At 40.0% G+C, this 21,231-nt stretch overlaps 4 protein-coding genes and 1 long non-coding RNA gene across 5 annotated transcripts; 2 read left to right on the forward strand and 3 right to left on the reverse strand.

Annotated features, from left to right (window-relative positions):
- The first annotated feature begins 2,999 nt into the window (after positions 1-2,999).
- Positions 3,000-7,674, forward strand: LOC129591593 (ovochymase-1-like). Its single transcript, XM_055487290.1, is given in 16 exon segments — positions 3,000-3,287; positions 3,376-3,491; positions 3,711-3,846; positions 3,849-3,872; positions 4,226-4,398; positions 4,668-4,862; positions 4,974-5,212; positions 5,647-5,735; positions 6,026-6,057; positions 6,137-6,165; positions 6,254-6,410; positions 6,483-6,615; positions 6,709-6,966; positions 7,077-7,146; positions 7,289-7,326; positions 7,410-7,674. Coding segments are annotated over 16 exon segments (1,899 nt in total). The 5' UTR covers positions 3,000-3,127; the 3' UTR covers positions 7,460-7,674.
- On the reverse strand, positions 7,631-9,197 carry LOC129591596 (uncharacterized). Its single transcript, XM_055487293.1, has 5 exons — positions 9,003-9,197; positions 8,502-8,684; positions 8,194-8,280; positions 8,075-8,097; positions 7,631-7,798 (listed from the first exon to the last, which is right to left on the reverse strand). The coding sequence occupies exons 1-5, from the start codon at positions 9,064-9,066 to the stop codon at positions 7,691-7,693; spliced, it is 465 nt and encodes a 154-aa protein (XP_055343268.1). The 5' UTR covers positions 9,067-9,197; the 3' UTR covers positions 7,631-7,690.
- A 605-nt stretch (positions 9,198-9,802) lies between these two features.
- Positions 9,803-11,143, forward strand: LOC129591595 (uncharacterized). The gene is made up of 3 exons (XM_055487292.1): positions 9,803-10,089; positions 10,429-10,564; positions 10,640-11,143. The coding sequence occupies exons 1-3, from the start codon at positions 9,867-9,869 to the stop codon at positions 10,884-10,886; spliced, it is 606 nt and encodes a 201-aa protein (XP_055343267.1). The 5' UTR covers positions 9,803-9,866; the 3' UTR covers positions 10,887-11,143.
- A 75-nt stretch (positions 11,144-11,218) lies between these two features.
- Positions 11,219-13,310, reverse strand: LOC129591594 (histone H3-like). Its single transcript, XM_055487291.1, has 4 exons — positions 12,734-13,310; positions 12,226-12,402; positions 12,000-12,108; positions 11,219-11,783 (listed from the first exon to the last, which is right to left on the reverse strand). Exons 1-4 carry the CDS (start codon positions 13,094-13,096, stop codon positions 11,722-11,724), a joined length of 711 nt encoding a protein of 236 aa, XP_055343266.1. The 5' UTR covers positions 13,097-13,310; the 3' UTR covers positions 11,219-11,721.
- Positions 13,311-19,216: 5,906 nt separating this feature from the next.
- LOC129591670 (uncharacterized) lies at positions 19,217-20,813 on the reverse strand. The gene is made up of 4 exons (XR_008690872.1): positions 20,676-20,813; positions 20,504-20,596; positions 20,223-20,421; positions 19,217-20,111 (listed from the first exon to the last, which is right to left on the reverse strand). It is a non-coding gene; the product is annotated as an uncharacterized LOC129591670 (long non-coding RNA).
- Between the last annotated feature and the right edge of the window lie 418 nt (positions 20,814-21,231).

Here is a 21,231-nt window from a genome sequence, read left to right on the forward strand (position 1 = left end):
TTTAAAAAATGGCTGCCTACATATTAATTTATCGATGAGTTCGATCGATAAAACCTCCAAAGTTTCCGAAAGTCGATACAATAATACAGAACTTGAATATTATTATTAGCTCCTTTACATGGTATTATATTATGCAGCCCAGAATTTGCAATAAGTCACAAAACCTGTTCTAAATGATGTTAACTGCTTGACATCGTTTCTGGCTGCTGCCGACAACTTGCCGCGCGTGCACATTTTATGAAGTTATCAGTAATGTCTTTTGCAATTACTGATAATCTCCGTCACCCAAATGACGGAAACTTCAGCCAAGCAATTGTATTTTTGAAGCGTTTTGCTCGATGGATTGGACATTGACGTCTACCAACTTAAGTTTTTTGTAACCTCATTTGGAAAGCTTTCCTAGTTTTCTATAATATTTTTGCATTAATTTGAGCAAACAGCAAGAGTTGACCTAACTTGACATGAGGCTCATAGATTTTACTGCCAAATCAGGATCGAGCAACTATTTGCATTTCCTTTATGCATAATATACGGTAAATCGTATTATTATGATTGCCGCTTTAATCGCTCACAGCCGCGCCATTTGCATGTTAAACTGTTAGATAGATTTTATGATACAATGAATATATTATTCCAATGCTAAGCTATACCCATATTTTTTGTACATCTTAATGTAACAAAAGCTGTCTTTTTGCACATCCACGTAGCATTTTAATTACAGAAATTGTTTTACTTTTTATCTATTTCGATCCCTTCCGGCACATGATAGTCGAGTGGAAACACATAATAGTTGAGCGAAGCGGAAGAAACGATTATCACAGGAAGCGCGTTATTAAATGCTGCATGCCCCGATGTTTACGCCAAAGATTTTCTTTTTACCCTTAGCAGTTTGGATATCACAGACGGCGATAAAACCCTGTAAGTTGAACTATCGTTTAGCCACACTTTTCTCCTGTGAAGAGGGCCTTTAATTTGTTAGGCGAAGCCGTTTTTTGTTACAAATGCGATTCGACAATTGATTCCGGCTGTCAAGAGAAATTTGATTCCACAACAGCGGGATTGGAGGCTGTCAACTGTTCTGAACAGATCTATCAGGCAAAGTACTGCATTAAAACTACGGGAATGTATGGCGGTATGTCTACATTACTGTCACAGTATGAAATAGGCAAAAAACAAGCGAGCTAATTAATGTATTTAATATGCCTGGCAAAAGAATACAGTTGACATTCAGCTTTGGAAAGTCGAAGAAAATGAAAAAGATTTCTCTTTTCTTTACTTTTGTTTTACTTTTTTTGGCGATTTCTTTTTACTTTAGTAGCTTATATAATTATTAACAATGTGTATATTTTTTCCAGGGAAACCAGGCACTCGCAGATTCTGTAGCTCAAAAAATCTGGGCAACATGTGTAACTATCTGCAGCGTCCGAACGAACCGCTGGAATTCCGAGCGTGCATATTCACTTGCACCAGTGACCTTTGTAATAGTGGGACTCTTGTTGTGCCAACATTAATCACTCTGGTTTTTACTTTCGGTTTGTTAGAATTGCAACGTTAATGTAGATGCATTTTCTAAAATGTTACTTGTTAAGCTGCTTCCCTTCACGATGCAAAATTCTAACTACGAGTACGGGCTGTACAGCACACAAATAATTATGCTTGTATACAAGTACTGTACAATAATAAAATAGTACTCGAAAAATGGTAAAATCCTGTCGAACTGATCTCCAGTATATCAACTGTTTGTATTCACTTAAATTTCATACGGCAATACGAAGGAATATGTTACAGATCTATGCACATTCCATTTTCTTGTCACATTTTTTCCCGAAAACGATTTTTCACGTCCGTGTCGTTACGATGCCGGAAGATTAATACAGCACTTCCACTCGTCAAGGGGAGCTATTACCGTGCATAATGTTCCCTAATCAGGCCCTCCAACAGTCTCCCGCCCGACGCACATATACCAAACAACAGACTGCGCATATATAATCACAGATGTATAGTTTGCAGTATTATAGCCCTCACTGGTCAGATCAGGAACTTGGGATACTCGTGGTGGCGCCACCAATAAGCGGCGATACTTACACACTGCATACAGTACAATAATATGTCACTGATGATCGGGTCCATGTGCAGTACGTATGTGGTGCTTGACCACACTCAATAAACAAATCACAATTTTGCATATACTTGCCGTCCATTGACCCATGCGCAGCAGCGGCTCGCGATCTCCCTCTGACAAATACAAATTTCTAGCTCCGTTAGTCGTTGTTTTTCGCGGTCGATCTTTTGATCGGATGATGCAGCGTGTTTGACAGAGAGAAGAACGGCAGAGAAAAACTACCAACCATGCATATAATAGATGAAAGTCCGCGAGCGGCGAGAGACGATCGCACCGACACAGCTCCTGTGCAATTAAATCATTTCCATTTTTACGGAAATGTAGATTGTATACGGTCTTGGATGGATTATAGCATAATGTATGCCAAACATGTGCACAGCGGAGAAATGCAGTGCCGTGCCGTGTATGTGCGCGCCGAGTGTAGACAATTTATATTTATAAACTCACGTCGACCTGCTAAGCACCGGTTTATTGATCAATACGAATTATGTCCGTCCGGTACCATTGTCCAAATGGTCAATCAAATTGATAAGGCATTTCCCAGCCATTACGTCGTCGCGTCTTTCATGCCACATGTAGGCGGCCATACCCACGAAAGCGTTTTTTTTCGTCGTTGTTCTTTGTTATAATACTGGCTCTGGCGATTCCTTAGCCTGGCATAAAGGGGCTGTAGAGTTTAACCCAATACACACTGAGCCATAGACTCTTGATCTTTGTAGAGTGCTAAAAACCTGCTATTGTCCCATTTAGCCGATTAATCACTGCGACACGTTGTGCGCGCGCTCCCCACACATACACACACAACGGCACTGATAGCCGCGTGATCAGGTTTGTAGCAGTCATCGCGCATTGACACTATTGTGACAGTGTGGAGGAATTAGCGCATTATACTTGTCATCATCATCATGTTTTCCAGTTCCATGCGGTACAGCTGATCCCCCTATAAGTCACTCTCCCGAAAAACGTTTTGCCGGTGTCATTCCGCTGCGCGTCCAGTTGGGGAGGATGAGTTCCTCCTTAACTGTCAGCCGGCTGATCTCATTGTTGTCCATAGCCGGCTCATTGCTCAGTGTGTATTACTGTGTGGGTCATGTGGACGCCACCAGCTTCGACGACCAAGTACGCGTATTTTTCTTTCATCACATAGCCCCCATTGAGTCATTAGGTAATGCGCCGTCGCCGCTGGATACAGTGACCGTTACCCGGTGTGTGTTTTTTTCTGTTGAAGCTTCTTTTTATGGGGATGCTCGTAGATAATCAGTGCGCCGGACCGGATACGCAGTCTGGTATACGCGGGGTTATGTCGGCATCCCGCAGTCGGGGCAAGAGTATTCGATGCCGGTGGAATATTACCGTCAAACAAGGCAATGTGAGTTGACAGCGCTAGTGACCTTCTGTCGCCATAAGAAGTACGAACGTGCAATAAATATATCAATATTACAGAATATTGCAATGATTTTTTTTATTTCGAGGCTTGCTCATATTTTGATTGTTTCTTACTGACATGCCAGGTCATAAATTTGTTTAGTAATGCACGCCAGTCTTTGCTTCTGTGACAAGCGTAATATGAAAGTTTAATATCTTGTAGAATATAGAGTTCCGTTTTGAACAAAACTCAGTATTCAGTGCGCCTGGACAGTCGCAAATTGATTGTACACGGGAATGGGTGGCCTTATATGATGGTACCAAGTTGGATGGCAAAGTGGATGCTAAAAAGTCGGCTTGTCAAAGGACTCTGTGGAACCTATCGGTGATTATTGTATTGCGGTTTGATCTTCCTCGCACAGATATCTGCTACTGCTAGCAAAGTTATGAGCATGATTAGTAAAAAATGTAGTGTGGTGACGCTATAGACTTGTTTGTACCGCTATATTGCATGGACTTAATGTAATAAAATTTAAACTTAACTACTCGTTATTGCACAATAATGGAAATTTTTTAAAATATTTTTCCGATTACCTGTATCAGAATTACGATAAGCCTATCTACCGAATCTGAACAATTTCATTTCAAGCACAACAACCGTAGATCAGCGGCTTCGTTTGCGCAGGTTATACGCGACATTATGTAACACAGAAATTTTATGTTTCGTTGTGGTTTCAGCAAAATTTTGCCAAGGAGCAACACCGACAGTTTTTCTGTTCGAGGGCAACAATGCCGTCATAGAAGTATGCTCCTTCAGGCGCAATGCGGCGTCCAGTGGTCCGTCCACTCCGTTCGCTAGGATATCGTGGATGGTCAGCGAGACGTTGTTTCTTAGTCGAACGTGTGGCCAGGTCAGTACTAGTTTTTCCGGCTATGTCCGCATCAGACATTGTTAAACATTTTCACGGTAACGATTAGCAACGTGTATAGCGCAATATTCACAATCACCGACATTTGTTAAATAATCCAGGCTTTCTTAATTAAAACTATTTATACTCGCACACAAGTATACGTTGTCAGCTGGGATGGTGCATGCATGAGCGCTGCATTAATCATCTGCTGCATGGATAACACATGTAGTGAGGATATACATATACGATATCTGAAACTGTGTTAACAGGAATTCAATTCGGCTACCTTTAAAAGGGGCTTCGTTACGTCCCCGGGATTCGGTGAGCGCAACTATCCGGACAATGTGGTGGACTGTGATTTCAACTTCAACGCACCAGCCGGTATGGTCGTGCGCTTCAACTCGGAGAGTTTCAATTTAGAGGCTGGTGACCGAAACGGACGATGTGCATTTGACTCATTAACAGTAGGTGAATTATTTAGCCTTTTAGCTGCCAGGATTTACCGCACGACAGTTGAACGTGCGGATGATGCGTTGTGTTGATTACGAATTAAAATTTTACGTGCACGCGCGCAGTTATTGGAGCGAGTGTCCACCGGCGACTACAAGGAAGTGGCCTGGTTTTGTGGGAAGAATGGGCCGCAGATGTTGACAACCACGAAAGGAACGGTACGGCTGCGCTTTAAATCCGATCCAACATACAACGAAAAGGGTTTCAATGTCACGTGGGAATTCACCCCACCGCAGCCGAATACGCTTAAGTGTGGCCGACCACCGATTGCTCCGTTACTGGCGTCATCCGGTCAACTCGGCAGGTAAGGGGCTTTGTGACGGGAAGTTGAGCAACAATCTTGACAATTTTAGAATTTTCAAATAACCACCTACAGCATGTTTTACAATTATTATTAACCAAATATGTATTTGAAGTCGTACGTATTTGTAGTCGCCTTATTTTTGGTGGTCAGAATATTGTCATACAGCTGAACTTATTGCAGTACCGAACTACTGTAACTGACGTTACTGGAAGTATGCGTATATCCTATTCCTTAGACAACTTAGATGTGTAGAATTGCTGAATAGTCCGCACAAGCTCTGGTCGAGTCATCGAGTGCAGAGTAAATTGATTTAGTCTGGTTAAATATTTTTGTACAGTACTCACTGTGCACTGCCTGTAACTGCGTAAAACTCGAATATGTTTCTAATCTGAGTAATATTATTAATAAGTTATTACGATGTATTTTTGAATTAGCATCGTCGGGGGAAGTGAAGCGCGTCCATTTTCCTGGCCCTGGCAGGTTGCTATTCTTACCCGTGGCTCGGACCGAGTATTTTGCGGAGGTATGATAACAAACCATAAGTAAACTGTAGTCTGTAGAAGTGTCATAATACCTTTGCTTAGTGTGCCGGTAGTCCCGGTGCCAGATGACGAGGTTACAAATTACCACTAGTGTCATTGGGATTACCCTTAGTCCAGTTTAGAAACAACTGATAGTGTGCAGTAATTTCGTACCCGTTAAAATTGTTCATTATACTTTGCACGCACGTTCACGTGCTAATTATATAAAAATTATATAAAAATATAATTATATAAAAATTATACGGTACTAAATGGATGTTGCACTTTTTAGGAACATTGGTGGCTCCGAACTGGGTGCTGTCGGTATGCATTTAACTAGCCGTTGGCTAATAGAACAATTGTAGTTTAATGTGCATATTGGTTTAATATTTGTGCTTTTCAGGCGGCACACTGTTACTACCCAGTTTTAGCGTAAGTACAAGTCTTGTTATTCGTTGTTCTTCGAATGATGTTGACAGCACAAATGCGTTTGAAGTTAAAATGAAATGCGACTTTGTAGAACTTCCGCTCACCAGTATGAAGTAAGAATTGGTGAGCATGACTTATCAGTCAAAGAAGGAACAGAGCTAATTACCGGAATCACGAAGATCATCATCCACGAAAAATTTAGTCCAGATACAGTCGACAGTGATTTAGCTTTGATAAAAATTGACAAGGTTTGCCGTCACAATCTCAAACTAAAGGTTGTCCGAAGCGGTAGTACGATTCTGTGAACGGATTTTTTGTAGACAGTGTCCAACTTAAATAACGACGATACTAAACGATTTGCCTGCCTGTCCAAAGATACTTTCCTACCTCCCGGAACCATGTGTTACATCACTGGATGGGGAGAGACATTCCCAACTGAAGGAAGCAAAAACGGTGAATACCAGTGTTATTTTATGCATCAGTCCGAGCCAAAAATTTGATAATACTTATGCACGTAATAATATTCTAACACTACAATGCATTCAGGATTTGCCGGATTCAAGTTTTCTTTCGTGAACTTTTCGGCACCCCTCAGCATGGGAAGTGGCAATGGCGATGCCAATACCGAGGATAAACAACAGAGAAACTTTATCCCTGCTAATCCCCGAGATCGGTTGCGGCAGGCCACCGTGCCTATTATTGATGATGTTATGTGCCGCAACTTGTTCCCGGGTGCGATTACGGATAACATGTTTTGTGCCGGATATCGCGAAGGTGGCATCGATGCTTGCCAAGGAGATTCCGGTACTTACGAATATTTATAATGCGTGTAATCAGGGAACTAAATTCTGCGATGCAGTCAGGGTGTCAACCGAAATTACAAAGTGATAAATGCTGTTGTCCAATATTGTTAGGAGGTCCGTTAGTGTGTCTCATGGTGGATGGTTCGTTCGACTTGATGGGAGTAACTAGTTGGGGATTCGGGTAAGCACTGAATATTTTCTAATATGGATTTGCCGGTGAATCACTTACGTATTATGTGTAAATCGTTGCAGTTACCTCTTAGATTTTATAGTGCAAACAAAAACTGCGATGGCAGTATATTTATTTTTACATCTTTAATTAGATGTGCACAACCAAAGCTACCTGGAGTATATGTCAGAGGTACGTATACAGTATTAGCAGATCCGTCTCTGAAAACATTCACATCTTCGAAAGTACAGAGTACAGCAAGATTATGATTGTAGTGGGCAGATACCGGAAATGGATCGAAGATACTATTGCAGCAAATCCTTGACCCTCCAGATAAATATCTGTGATAAAATTGTCGGGAGAGATCTACGGACAGCTTTTATGAAAATATAATTTTGATGCTAGATTATAACTGTTGGGTAAACGGAAAAACGAAAGACGGTTTTTTCCGATATAAATGTAATCTATGTATGTACGTATGTTGTGTTGATTTTTCGGTTGCTGTTTAATGTTTCCGTTGATCTGGGTGGAATAAACCGATTAACCACATTGAACATTACATTGAAATTAAAAACAGAATATAAATACAAAAACCGCAAAATAAGTTCAATCGGGAGCAGGCCGGAGCAGCTGCTGCATTACATCCATCCCGCGTACAATAACACTGGAACGAATGAAATCATTACCGTTGCAGTACCAGTTGTATTTTTGTTAATATAGATATTGACGCTACTTTTTGGCCACCGATAAAATGTAATATATGTAATTCGGCATGGTAAGATAACATGTGAGTTTTTACTGTATGATTATTACTAATCATTGTGCTTGCTACTTCAAAAGTTTGAACTTAGTTTAACTGCCGCGTTTACACCAGTGGACTGCAGCAGTTATTGAATTGAAGTACAGTAATGTAAAATAGCCGTCCGGACCACAAGCTTACCTGCTCCCAATATGTTCCGCGAGCTAGAAGCAAAATACAAAAGTTGACCTGTGATATCGATTGACGTCTGAATTATTATTTATTTGTTAAATTTATCAATGCACGCCGGTTTAACATACAGTCAAAACCCCATTCGCAGCCTTGGATATGACCATGCGCAGAGATTTGGGCACATCGTCGAATAACGCTTTTCCATCGCTTATCCCCTAAAAAGGCGATATAAGACATACTGTATGGATCTGTTTTATAAACAAATGCGGAGATGCAGCGTAGCAAAAGCGTTTGTTTAAGGATTTTAACTAAAACATACAAATGAGATTATGCACGAACCAATGAAAATAATGCTTATCCAAGTCAAATTGCAAACGAATATGTATTGTAAAACAAATAAAATGAGTAAATATAAAGGTGTTTCCGCTTCCCATACATATAAAAGCTCGCGGGCTGAGTTGCGTATATTTCAGACACATAGCTCCAGGAGAAACAGCGTCCTCGGATCCACAGTCTACCAACGCGTGCTCTTCCGGTTGAAATTTCCGAGAAGCACCGCAGCGGTCGGCATCGTATGGGAGCTGATCGGTAGCACACTGGTAGCAGCTTATAGCATGTGCTACGTAAAAAAATCTAGTGATTTTTTTTATAACATGTGCAACATAAAAAAATGAACTTTTGTTAATTTAATTAGGTTGGAAGTTCTTAAGGCAAAATGAAAGCTTGCAAAAACATTGCAAGCATGTACAGGATGAATTATTTATCACTGGTATCGATAGCTATTTAGCAATAGAATCTATAGGGTACTAGTTTGTAACATTTACGATAAGCGCCGATCGATAAACTTTAAATAAATGCAGAGTATGCAAACAATATCTCCGCTGTTATAATTTTTTATGGAACTGATTATAACACTTATGCAACTGTGAACTAGTACCTGAATAAAATCCCTTACTCCAAAGATATTGGAAAATCAGCCAGTAAAATGGTAAAAACCACATGTGAGTATTACGCAGGAAAATAATTACCAAAGGCTGTTTTGTCACAAAATGCTTTGCCTTGATCTTTATCAAATCTTATGTGGATTTTCTCGTTTTATTCGAACTATGAACGAAATTACAGTGTCATGATAGCAAAAGGATCTAAACCAGTCAACAATGAGCATATATTGCAAGAATCCATAAATTTGTCATCGACACAGTACTACAGTGGACCTACAAGCGACACAACCGTTGGTGTTTAATTTCAAACTGGTACATATCTCTTGAGCGCGCAAGAGAAAAATGATCTCAAGTTCGCGTTAAGTAAATACTCCACAAGTAGTCTCGTGCATAATTAGCATTCGCAAGACGGAAATCGGCTTCGAACTTGACGTGACGGGATTATGCTCCAGTTATATCATTTATACAGGCATGTTGCATTAGGAACGGACAAACGAAACAAAAAGAGTTGTAAAAAGTCATCATTACCAAACTGGCCTCCAAAGTGTTTTATAACATCGTAAAGGTCAATAAAATTTAATACAATTATCGGCAGCCCCAGTAAAATCTCGAGACTGTATGTTATATAGTAAATGACATGTAGTCACCTGAATTGCGGTAAGTAAAATTGAACTTTATGTGCCAGAGAACTGGCTTTTGGCAGATGTAGCGCAATGCTACGATAACCATAAAATGACAGGAGGAAGACAGTGGCTATATATATAACGCTCATATATTTTTTAACAGTAAGAACCGGGTTCACATGTTTTCGGCTTAATACAATTTTTGGAAAGGATAGGTCACTCGATCGCTCTTTAAAGATGAAGATCGCTATAGTTCTCTCGTGTTTTTTGGTTGGTACACTTGCCGCATCCAATACGTTTTCCCATCAGTATGTTTTTGATTGGATGAAGGTGCTGACTAACCAAGAGATCTACGCGCTCTTAGCACAGCGGGTCGGACAGTGGCCAGAGCGGGGTGACTACGACATTCCTGCACCCGGTTTCACTTGCGCTGAAAAAGAATTTCCCGGTTATTACGCAGGTGCGAAATCATTAAAAGCCCGGTAAAATTTTATTTTTGTCCACAATAATGCCTTGTTCGTGGGCAGGTAAAGTATTTTCGTAATGTACTGTACCTTTTAATCTCATGGCAAAATAAATGTTTCTATAACATTTTATTCAAAATTAGTCTATGTTTGACAATGCGTCTTCATGGACTTTTAAAATTTTCATCCAGTTCATTTTTACATGTATATGGATTTTATATAAAATTGTTACCAGCTACTCTAGAGTGAACAGGAATTCGGGATCGCATGGATATGCTGAATTCGACCAAATATGCGTACTCGCAAAATTTCTTTTTTGCACTATCGTTTTGCAGATCCAGCCACTCAGTGCCAGACGTTCCATCGTTGTGACATTAATGGAAACATGACCAGCTATATCTGCGTTAACCGGACGTTGTTCAATCCCATAACGTTGGTGTGCGACCACTGGTTTAACGTGGACTGTGTTGGGTAAGAAAGGTCACCACATTATGGCCTTTTATGGAGACCAGTATTGCACTGAAATTTTACAATGGCTATTTTCAGTTTCATCCGAGACGAATATTTTGCCAATCGTCGGCTATACACCAGCGAAGTCCTGTTCGACACACCTAACCAAGGACCCCCGCCAACAACGACAACCACCCCAGCTCCGATCACAACCACGACGGAACACGGCAAATGGGTGTGGGTGGACGATAACGCTGCTGGTCAGAGTTCAACCCAAAAACCCCGAATAAAGGAAGTGCGCGTCCAAAGACCGGAAGACGGGCACAGACGAGCGGGTAGTTAAACATTAACCTGTCGGGACACCAGAGCAGGAATATCTTATACAGTATGCCGACATATTTTTTGTGCAGCTAGATTTATATGCCTCCCATTTCGTGAAATCAGGGTTATCTTTCCGCTAATTCACCATTAGTTTCGTAATCGACAAACGTAACAATGTATTACTCCATAATGCCTCTACATTGAAGTCAGCTTATAAAATGTTCTGGAACGCTTAGCCCACTTATTAATGAAATCGAAATCTGTTAATACATAAAGAACATGAACAAAAAATATATTTATATATATACATATATTTCGGACAATGATCGCCGCTATCGGATGCACCCAAAAAGCTCACTGATGCGACAACTTTATTCAGAAACAAAATAAGAGAACTATAAATGAGGTACTGTACGAGTACTACACAAATTCAAAGCAATGCTAACCGATTCCAACATGCACCGAGGCAAAAAAATAACATACCAACTGTAACAATACAGTATCTATATATAAAGAGAACGAAAAAAATTGTTAGATCAACGTGCAACTATACTGACCGGATAGCAAACTTCCGATAACAATAAATCCAAACCTCCTTGCGGTTCACGGAGCAGAGCACAAAGTAAATAAACATGCTCAACTGAAACTACCAGGCATGAATAATACAAAATACCGAAACGTAAGAGAAAGTAAACCACAATGCACGGATGTGCCACGAATTATGTACAAGTTACAAGCAGTGAGAGGGAAAAATGCAAGTTGAATTTACAAGACCCGGTCTTCCGAAAAAGGAATAAGCCATCATAGCAATCAGCACAACTGCATTTTCATGCTGCACTTGTTCCGAAATGTGTAATTTACATGCGCACACGATGTCGGCCTTGCTCCTCCAATGAACGATATCGGGCATCACGACGCACTGCAAAAACAAAATCGGTCAACAACAATCCGTGTTCCCAATTAACGCCAGTCAACTAAAAAGACACACTTTGTAGTGGGTCTTTTCAGCTGACTGGCGTTACTACTTTACTAATCACATACAATCGCTTAACAATAGAAAACTGCTTCAACAACACTGATTTCGATACGTGGCTTTTGCAACCTGGACAATACGACATCTAAGACGTGGACTCACATCGCAGAACCAGTGTCATATCCCGTGGCATGATGGTTACACGGCGGCCGTGTACAGCGCACAGGTTGACATCCTCAAAGAGGGAAATCAGAAAATGTTCGGAAGCCTCCTATAATAAGAACTGATTAATGCCTTACTCAGCTTCAAAAACCCAATACCTCTAGATCAGACGAAAAATATACCAAGGTTTTAAGAAACTAGGCTAAAAATAGTGAAAACTACCAACCTGCAACGCCTGCAGGGCGACAGCTTGAAAGCGCAGATCTGGTGTGTGTTTGTGCGCGATTTCCCTCACCAGTCTGGCAAAGGATGAGCGTGGAATGAGTGTGTGCGTGGTGTTCTGCAGAAAACGGATATCTCGCAGCACCAGAATTCCGGGTCGACGACGCGGCTTTTTGGCCACCTAAAAGCATTCGTAAAATAAAATGATGCAGAAAACAAATGAGAAATCCATCAATAATCACGTACTGTGAGTCTGCTATTAAACTAATAAATTGTGGAAATTTCCAACAAACTAAGATTCAAATTGTCCATTCGACACCTTCAATTCGTCACTCGTAATTTTCCAAATCTAATTTTTCTTTCCATGAAACTTTACATTCCAAAATTACAGGCGAGTGATGACTCTATTCCATGAGAATTTTCACCCCAGAAAAACTAAGGACAAGCCGTCACAAGCGTCACAAGCCGTCACAAGCGCTGTTCGACACACACAAGGCTCACAATTGGCATACCTGTGCTTGTCGCTTGCCAGTGGCTTGGGTCTGCTGGACTCCCTGTCCCGGACGTGGTCGTCGACGGCTAGATTCGGGCTTCTGTACCGTTTTGACTGCCTTAACGGTATTAACTCCACGAACACGCGGAGCGCGACGATGCGGAGGTGATGGAGAACGCGACGGAGTGGAGGCAACGGGGGATTCGGATGGCGACGCAGAACGACTGCCGCTCTCACTGCCTGATGCAGACTCCTCTGCCTCTGGTGTGTCTTCGCGTCGCACGCGAGCGCTATGCCGTCCTCCTATAACACGAGGAGGAACGGTGATGCCTTTGCGTGGTGTTTTCGATAGTTTAGGCTCCTTTTGCTTCTGGCGAGGCATGGCGTTCTTTGCAGCGCCGATGCAGTCCGGGGATGATAATGTATCGGCAGTAACAGAGTTTTGGAATCAGTTACAGGTTATGTTTCGATTACGATGGAAGCGAGTAAACAAACTAAAAATCCAGATCGAAAGTGCATAAGAGATGCGAACTAACAAGTTAAAGTAACATTTTAACAAGCAAAAAATTGTTGAACTGCAGTGTACACTATAAAGTATTGTATAAACTACACATTTTTTACCGTCACAGTGTGTATCAGAATGAATTCACATGAACTGATGAAGCGGAAGCCCCCACAAAGCTCTGTAAAAATCTGTACTCTGTAGCTGCAGCCCATGAGAGGGTACAGAATGAGACCGTTTGACTTAAACGGTTTAAGGCAGTGCCAGTGACAGTAGCGTGCCCCTAGGAAGGCTTTTCTTTCAAAATCATTAAAGTGACGTTTTGGGCAACCGCTGCGGGTGTTGTTTTCATGGCAAATCATGGAATCCGACCGCACAATAAACATAGTACAAGTATCCAGTGTTGCTTTACTTAGTAAAAGTAAATAGTAAACCTTACTTAGTAAGCTTTTTTTGTGTTTTAGTAATTAAGTAAAAAGTAAGTAGACTGCAAGACAGAAAAGTAAATAGTAAGTAAAAGTAAGAGCAGCCGAGTTGGAAAAAGTAAACAGTAAGTAACAGTAAGAGATACCGAATGGAAAAAGTTTAATTAGTAAATATTTTAGTTTACTATTTGTCAGCAACAAATATAACGCGGCCGACAGTACCAAAACTCTGTCAAACTCAATTTTTCGTAAGATTTACGTTTGGCACTACAGGTTTCCTTCTGCAGCGCTGAATTTTCGCTGCAGCGGAGACGCTATCGAGCACTTGATGCGCGAGTTACGTGACTGTCAGATGGGCTCTAATATAATGCTCGTATAGTAAGCATTGGCTTATTAATGAAATGTTGCTGATTTTGTTTGCTATCGGGGTACCATGCAATATTTTACATATGCACGTCGGTTTGTCAAACACGATAACTTTAAGCAAAACAAAACCGTTTCGAGGGAAAAATGCACTAGTCGAAGTACCAAATTTTCTGCATAATAGTAAAATGGTAGTTCAAGTAATAAATTTTTTACCTGCCGCTCTGTGAAAACAAGATTGCATATGTTAAAGAAATTGCTGCGCACGCGGTTCATGTAAAAACCTTACACGAATAGTAAATACTATTTTACTAGTAATTACTAAGTAAGTAAAAAGTAAGTAAGGCTATGACGGAAAATTAAAAAGTAAGTAATAGTAATACCGGAAGATTACGAAAAGTAAATAGTAAAGTAAATAGTAAAATCGACGACAGGACGAAAAGTAAAAAGTAAGTAAGCCGCTGGACCAATAGTAAATACAACACTGCTGAAGTATCGGTCGCGCTAGCGCGCGACCAGTTGTGTTTGAGGTATGGAAGAATTAAAGAAATACAAAATATACTTCGTAAAGCATTAAAAAAGATTTTGAGAAATATTTCAAATATGAAACCCAGCGAGGCCAGCTACGAAAATATTTTAAACATTTGGAAATGCGGAATTTTTTCAAGCTTTCCGGTTAAATTCGAGCATTTTCTGAAAACTGTGAAAGCCCCCGTAAGTTTTTCTTTTTTCATGGTTCTTTATCGCGTTTTTAATGTAACTTTATATTACAGATCTAACGAACTGAAGACTTGATTTTTTTGGTACCACAGAAAATATTTTTACGGTGATAAAATGGATTGAGTGGGGTCATATATCTGCACACGATGCCCATAAAATACCATTTTTTAGCGCAGAATTAATGGAAACTTGCGGGGAACAGTTAACGGTCGCCCAAGGTGTCTTTGCAGGCTGCATCTTTAGATACTAATTGTAAGATTTTTTCAGCCATCAGTCAAGCTCTTCAGTATTTATTAAAATAAAATTAATACATGTTTATTAGATTTCGAGGTTAGAGAATGCCCAAGCTACCACCAGTATCACCGAGCCGCCATGTGAGTAGAGATGTCAACGGTTCGACCGGTTCGGTTCCGTATGTGGTTCGACTTGACATCGAAGTCACTTCCTTTCTAACGGTTCCAAGCACGAGTCACTTAAACCGGTTCGGTTACTGCCCCAAGTGACTTGTAGATATTTAAAGCGCTTCGTCCGCGTCGGCGCGGCTTTTAGATATTTAAAGGCTTTGTCCCCTTTCTAAAGCGTATCTCGTTGCGATACAGCACCGTATCTAGTTTCGCTACAGTACAAAAATGGGACACTATTTGGTGCGCATCACCAAGATGCAGCACAGGCTACGCATATCGAAACTGGGCTCACTCTCCGTTTTCTGTATCGAACCTTCAGCTTTGGTTCCGTATCGCTGCATTTGCGTATTTGCGTATTCTTGTGCTGTTTTTATGCCCTCATTCTAGTTAGTTCCTAGTCTGAATTGCTAGATGTTGTTCACTGGATTGAAAGTTTTTGGCATCATTGTCCTTACTTTTTAGCTGGTGATGAGTCAGATCAGTCGCACCACCCGCGCAATTATTTATTTTGGCCAGCATGCTGCAGTATAGTAATAGCGTTAGAGCAGCTACATAAGTAGTACATACGGATCAAAATTTGAAATTTAGATCTTCATTGTCCGAGCGCTCCTATTCAGTATTTTATATGGTAAAGAATACAAACCAATTTCGTATTCCAAAACACACTCGGTCTTAATAATTGTTTTTTGAAACCATTGTTTTTCGAAACCATTCCGCTTCTCTGTAGCCGCATGATGTTGTAGTACTTAATTGTTGTTATCTGGTAGAATTTTTATTGTTTTGAGCTGGTCACATTTCCTGTTTCAGTTTTTTGTGCATTCAGTTGGGTTTTAAAATGATTAGGAATTTCATAAAACGTAAATAACTCACGAAAAGAAATCGTCACACAACGGCAATACTAAAAAATGCTCGCTCATCAACAAAAAAATACCAGGGAAAGCCACCTCTGGAGGTGGCTTTGCGTACCGTATCGTTTTTCTTTGTATTTCAGGGTATGCGTAAAAAGCGCTCGTAAAATTTTTGGTTGATGTGAGACGCGGGTTTGGTACGGGTTCTGAGATGCGGTTCGCAGGATACCGTATCTGAGAGTTGTGGAAACGGGACGCATTCGGATACGCAGCACCCCGTCCCGAATCTTTGCACTGATAACCAGATATGCGAAGCGAGAACCGACATACCGTATCGCGTAACTCCTATTATGGGACGGTGGTGTCCTGTACCGTAGCTAGATTCGCTACAGATTGGGGACGAGGCCTAATATTTAGAAATTACATATAAATTAGACAATCAAGGGATTTGCCCCGGCACATAGCACCAAATTCGGGTACATACACGGGAACTTTCGCTGTCGCGCAATCCTAGACACTTTTTTGCATGGCTAGGTATGTACCTAATATTCATAACGGCTCTCATACTCATACTCATAACCCTACTCCTAATTCCGAATCCATACTCATAACGGCCCTCATACTCATACTCATAACCCTACTCCTAATTTCGAGTCCATACTCATAACGGCCCTCATAATCATAATCATACTTTGGTCCTACCGGTCATCATATTAATTTATTCATAATTATAGCTCATATCTTAACCATTACTCATGCTGGTGTGTCAAAAATGTAATATTCAATTACAACTATGTGTTCATGTAAGTCTACTCAACCGCCCGCTTTCGTCCACTCGTAAAAATTATTTCATCATAATTAGTAGCGAAAAAATATTTATTCGAAAATGGCTTCATTACAAAATGACTTTAGCAAACTTGAACTGGGTAACGAAAGCTAAGTAGTTTAATCTGCATATAAAACCTGAGCAAAAAAATCTACCATTGTCCACTTTCGTCCATCTTTTGTAAACTACTTGAAGTAGTGCTAATGATGAAAAAACCTGAAATGTTAATGGGCTTACTACGTAGCTTCCACCAAACAAAAAGTGAACGGGCTGTTAACTTTTCATTTCCATAAAACTAAATTTCGACAAAAGCATCGTGTACACTGTGCAGCAATAGAACACAGGAAGAGTAATAACGCAGTTTAATCGTTGCTAGCCAGGACAAAAGCAGATATTAAAAAAATTTTTAAAAAATTCAAGAACGGTGCACAATTTGCGCAACAGCAATTACTACTTAGCGTCAATAATACGGTTTTTACGATTAATAAACAATATAATGCTTTTGCTAATAACAATAAGCGCAGTACCGCACTGGTATGAGTAGCGGTAAAGGTTTGAGTTATGATTATGAACAAAAATATGATAACCGGTAGGATCAAAGTATGATTATGATTGTGAAAGCCGTTTTGAGTATGAATTCTGAATTAGGAATAGGGTTATGAGTATGAGGACCGTTATGAGAATTAGGGTTTGGGAGCGCGACAGCGGAAGTTGCCGTGGACAGTGGCTAAACTTAGAGACCCCCATCGACCTCGGGACTTTTTTGAGCAAATCTGACCTCGGGATAATTTTCAGCGCATTTTTCTGATACTGAAACCATTTTTCAAATTTTTTTTTGAAAGAAAAAATTTCTGACTGCCAGGCCCCATACGCCCCAACCTTGGGCGGCTGCAATGACGCCACTAACAAAACTCTTATTTTTGCATTTTGAACACTTTTTTTAGGAGAATCGATGTCGCTGATTCTGAATATGTTGTTAGAAAAATTGTTTGAGCCAAAGGAAAGAAAAATTTTATACAAACAAAATTTTGCAAAATTTTCCTGAAACTTTAAAAGAAAAATTCTTTCTTCAGATAACTCATACAATTTTTCTGACAGCATATTTAGAATCAGCGACATCGATTCACCTAGAAAAAGTGTTCAAAATGCAAAATAAGTTTTGTTAGTGGCATCATGCAATCAGAGGGGCCTCAAAGAATTTCTTTCAAAAATTTGAAAAATGGTTTCAATATCAGAAAAATGCGCTGAAAATTATCCCGAGGTCAGATTGCTCTAAAAAAGTCCCGAGGTCGATGGAATCTCGTTAGTCACTGGATACACATTCAGATTTGGTGCTAAGTACCGGGCCAAACCCTTAAGACCGCGAGTACTCAGACATTTCTAGACATTTTCAAAATTCGAAACTCTGGAGGCTCAGAAAATTAGAGGTAACGGCCCGCTGCTGGGCAAGTCGAAATATTTAGAAATGTTTAGAAATTCTGGAAATGTAAAAGCTTTAGAGCCGACTTTGGAAAAATTAATAGTTATTTTGAGGTATTCGAACATGTTTTAAAAACATCTTAGAGGTTTCAAAATTTAAAAAAGTTATAATTTTGATGGAATTGACAATTTAAATAACATACACAGATCTGTAGTTTAGGTTGCTAAGCTGCGAAACAGACTACAACAGTACTACAACGGTATAGTACAGTACTACAACTGTAATACTGTACAGTATACAGTACTGTAATACAGCTTTTAATATTATTGTATTAATACGCTGGCGATTAAGTGCTAGTAGTACTACATTTAATTTCTACAACTTACGTACTGAGTACTGTAAAGTACTCACGCATTGCCAAAATAAGTAATTTAATTAGTAGTACAGTACCTTTAAGTACTAACGACATTTTAAGTACTGTACTGCAACATTTCAAACTTTTTTAAGAACTGCTTTAAAACTGATAATTTTTTTAAAGATAAAGGTAGGAACGTTTGTGTGATGCTCAATTTTATAAAAATAATAACTTTTTGAAAAGGTCAATGGTGATTTAGGAGATAATTTCCAAAACTAACAACTTTTAAGTATTAAAAACCCTTAAGTACTACAACTTTCAAAAATTTTATTTAGACTTTCTCCAAAACTTGTGATTTTTTTAAAGATAATGGTAGGAACGTTTGTGTGATCCTGTATTTTATGAAATTAATAACTTCTTGAAAAAATCAATGTTCGTTTAGGAGATAATTTCCAAAAAATAAGGTCGTAAGGATATATGAATCTATTGATATGAAAATCAGAATATTAAAACAATTTAATCGTTTTAATTTTGTAATATCCATTTGTTTTAACTTACAGTACTTTTATAACTAGAAAGATGGTCGTCTGTCTGGTCGATCAATGATTTAATGACTCAACCTTTCGCGATGTACGCACATTCTGGCCCCCTCGTAAACAGTGGGCATACATAATTTTGTTCTTTATTTTACGAGCACACAAACAAACAATCAATCAACAATCAATCAATTAAGAATCAATACGAGTACTGTATTTAATTTAGTGCTCTAGCTTAATATCTCAGAGAAAGAGACCTTCATACGTAATTGAGTTTCATACACAGGAGCGGACCACAGAGAGAGAGAGGGAAAGAAAGGTCAAAATATGGGACAACCAAAGGTGAACCAATTAAGTGGAAAGGGTTTCGAGTCTTAAGAACTAATAATAAACTAATAATAAAGGATCCACTAAACAATATGGAAAATACTTTACCGACAATTACTGGTGGGGTGTACTTATTTTATGATTGTCTCCGTACGCGAAGTACCGGCAACCGTTCGAATTTCTCAAGGCGGACCGTGGAGTTATATCAGCAACTGCGCTGGGACTGCTGGCTTTATAAATTTCTTGGTCAAACGAGACATTTTCGAGCGGCACGACTGTCCAGTGAAAAGAATCGCAACGACTAAGACGGTCCATGGTGTGATCAGCAGACCAATGATCGGATCGGCGTCCAGGCCAGCCTTGGTTGGACACCCCGACCCGTGCAAGTATTCCTTCCAGGTGAAGACGCTCCATAGCACAGCAAACAGCAGCTCGAAGCAATTCAGTGCCATTATCACTGGAAGCGAGGGACCGGCATGAATCAGTGACAGTATAATGCCACGTAACTGCTCTTGCCCTGCGCCCGGACGCCATCGTTGCATCTCTCGTAGCGTAAAAACCTGGATTGCAGCAATCAGCCAAAACAAGGCGAGCATTATCCATATAAAAACCCACGAATGCGAGAACATCCAGTCAGGGGGCACAGTGTGCGTACTGTTGCTCTCATTTTTCTGCAGAACCATAAAACATCTGTATGTAGACTGTCACGTTAGTACTTATACGATTATATTCCTTTGCAAGTTTAAAAGTACCGGTTACCTGGGTACAATTTAAAAGCTTACCGTTGTACTGGTGTCGGTGGTCAGCGTTCCAGGATCAGTCTCAAACATTTGTAAGCTGTCCATGCAAGAGGAACACTTTCCAGGATGAATCGCACAGTGGAAAGAACGCAATTCACCCACATCTGCCGATATATGGGCGGAATTTTGCGATAAACATATTTCTCGTTTTCCGTATAGTCGTCGCAAGTGTCAATGTCAGCTACAATTAAATTAAAGGCACAAATTTGCAGACAGACGGATATCATTATGAAGTAGTTGGCTGTGCTTATTATTTTTCTTACATTTCACAGGAGCTGTGATCATTTCACTGGATTCCTGCTCAGCCATGGCACGTTAGGAGGTTTTGTTACTTTTGACTTTCCTCGGGTGACACACTGAAATAATAATCAAAGGTCACGTCTTGGATAATGCACTAATGGTGCCAGTAAAATGTAAAATGTGTGCAGTTTGTACCTCAATAAGTTAACATGGGATGGACGATCTAGGATGCAACACTTCAGAAACCTTAGAGATTGTATATGTAGTGAAATCTGTAAATCTGACAAGAAAGCCTAGGCCTGCTACACAGTTGTATGTGCAGTCACAATTTCGCCGCGGAAGTGAACGACTGGGTACGGTCAACGGGAGTCGGCAGATTTGCTCTGGATGCGATCGATAAAATAATTCGCAATACGCCTATACCAGCGTGTCTGTAAATACTCTGGTACGATTAGGTTCAACCTATCAAATTGTGTAACTGCTTTGAAAGTACTCGCGCGCTCCTCGGTCTGTGTCTTTTCGGTAGTACGCAGTACAAATCAAAATTTTTCAGTTCAGCTTGGAACTTATAGTATGTCCATACTGATGCCATTAATTCCGATTATGACATAAGTGATAAGTTCATGGACATAAAAAGGTATAAACGATTAATTTATAGTAAAAGCCCTTTTGATTTGCGGTCAAGCACTTGTCAGACTAGTTTCACACACACACACTAGTATAAGCGGCATTAATGCCATAATTTTGCAAA

This window comes from Paramacrobiotus metropolitanus, unplaced genomic scaffold (assembly GCF_019649055.1).
Source record: "Paramacrobiotus metropolitanus isolate TYO unplaced genomic scaffold, Prichtersi_v1.0 Parri_scaffold0000047, whole genome shotgun sequence".
Taxonomy (NCBI): Eukaryota; Metazoa; Tardigrada; class Eutardigrada; order Parachela; family Macrobiotidae; genus Paramacrobiotus; species Paramacrobiotus metropolitanus.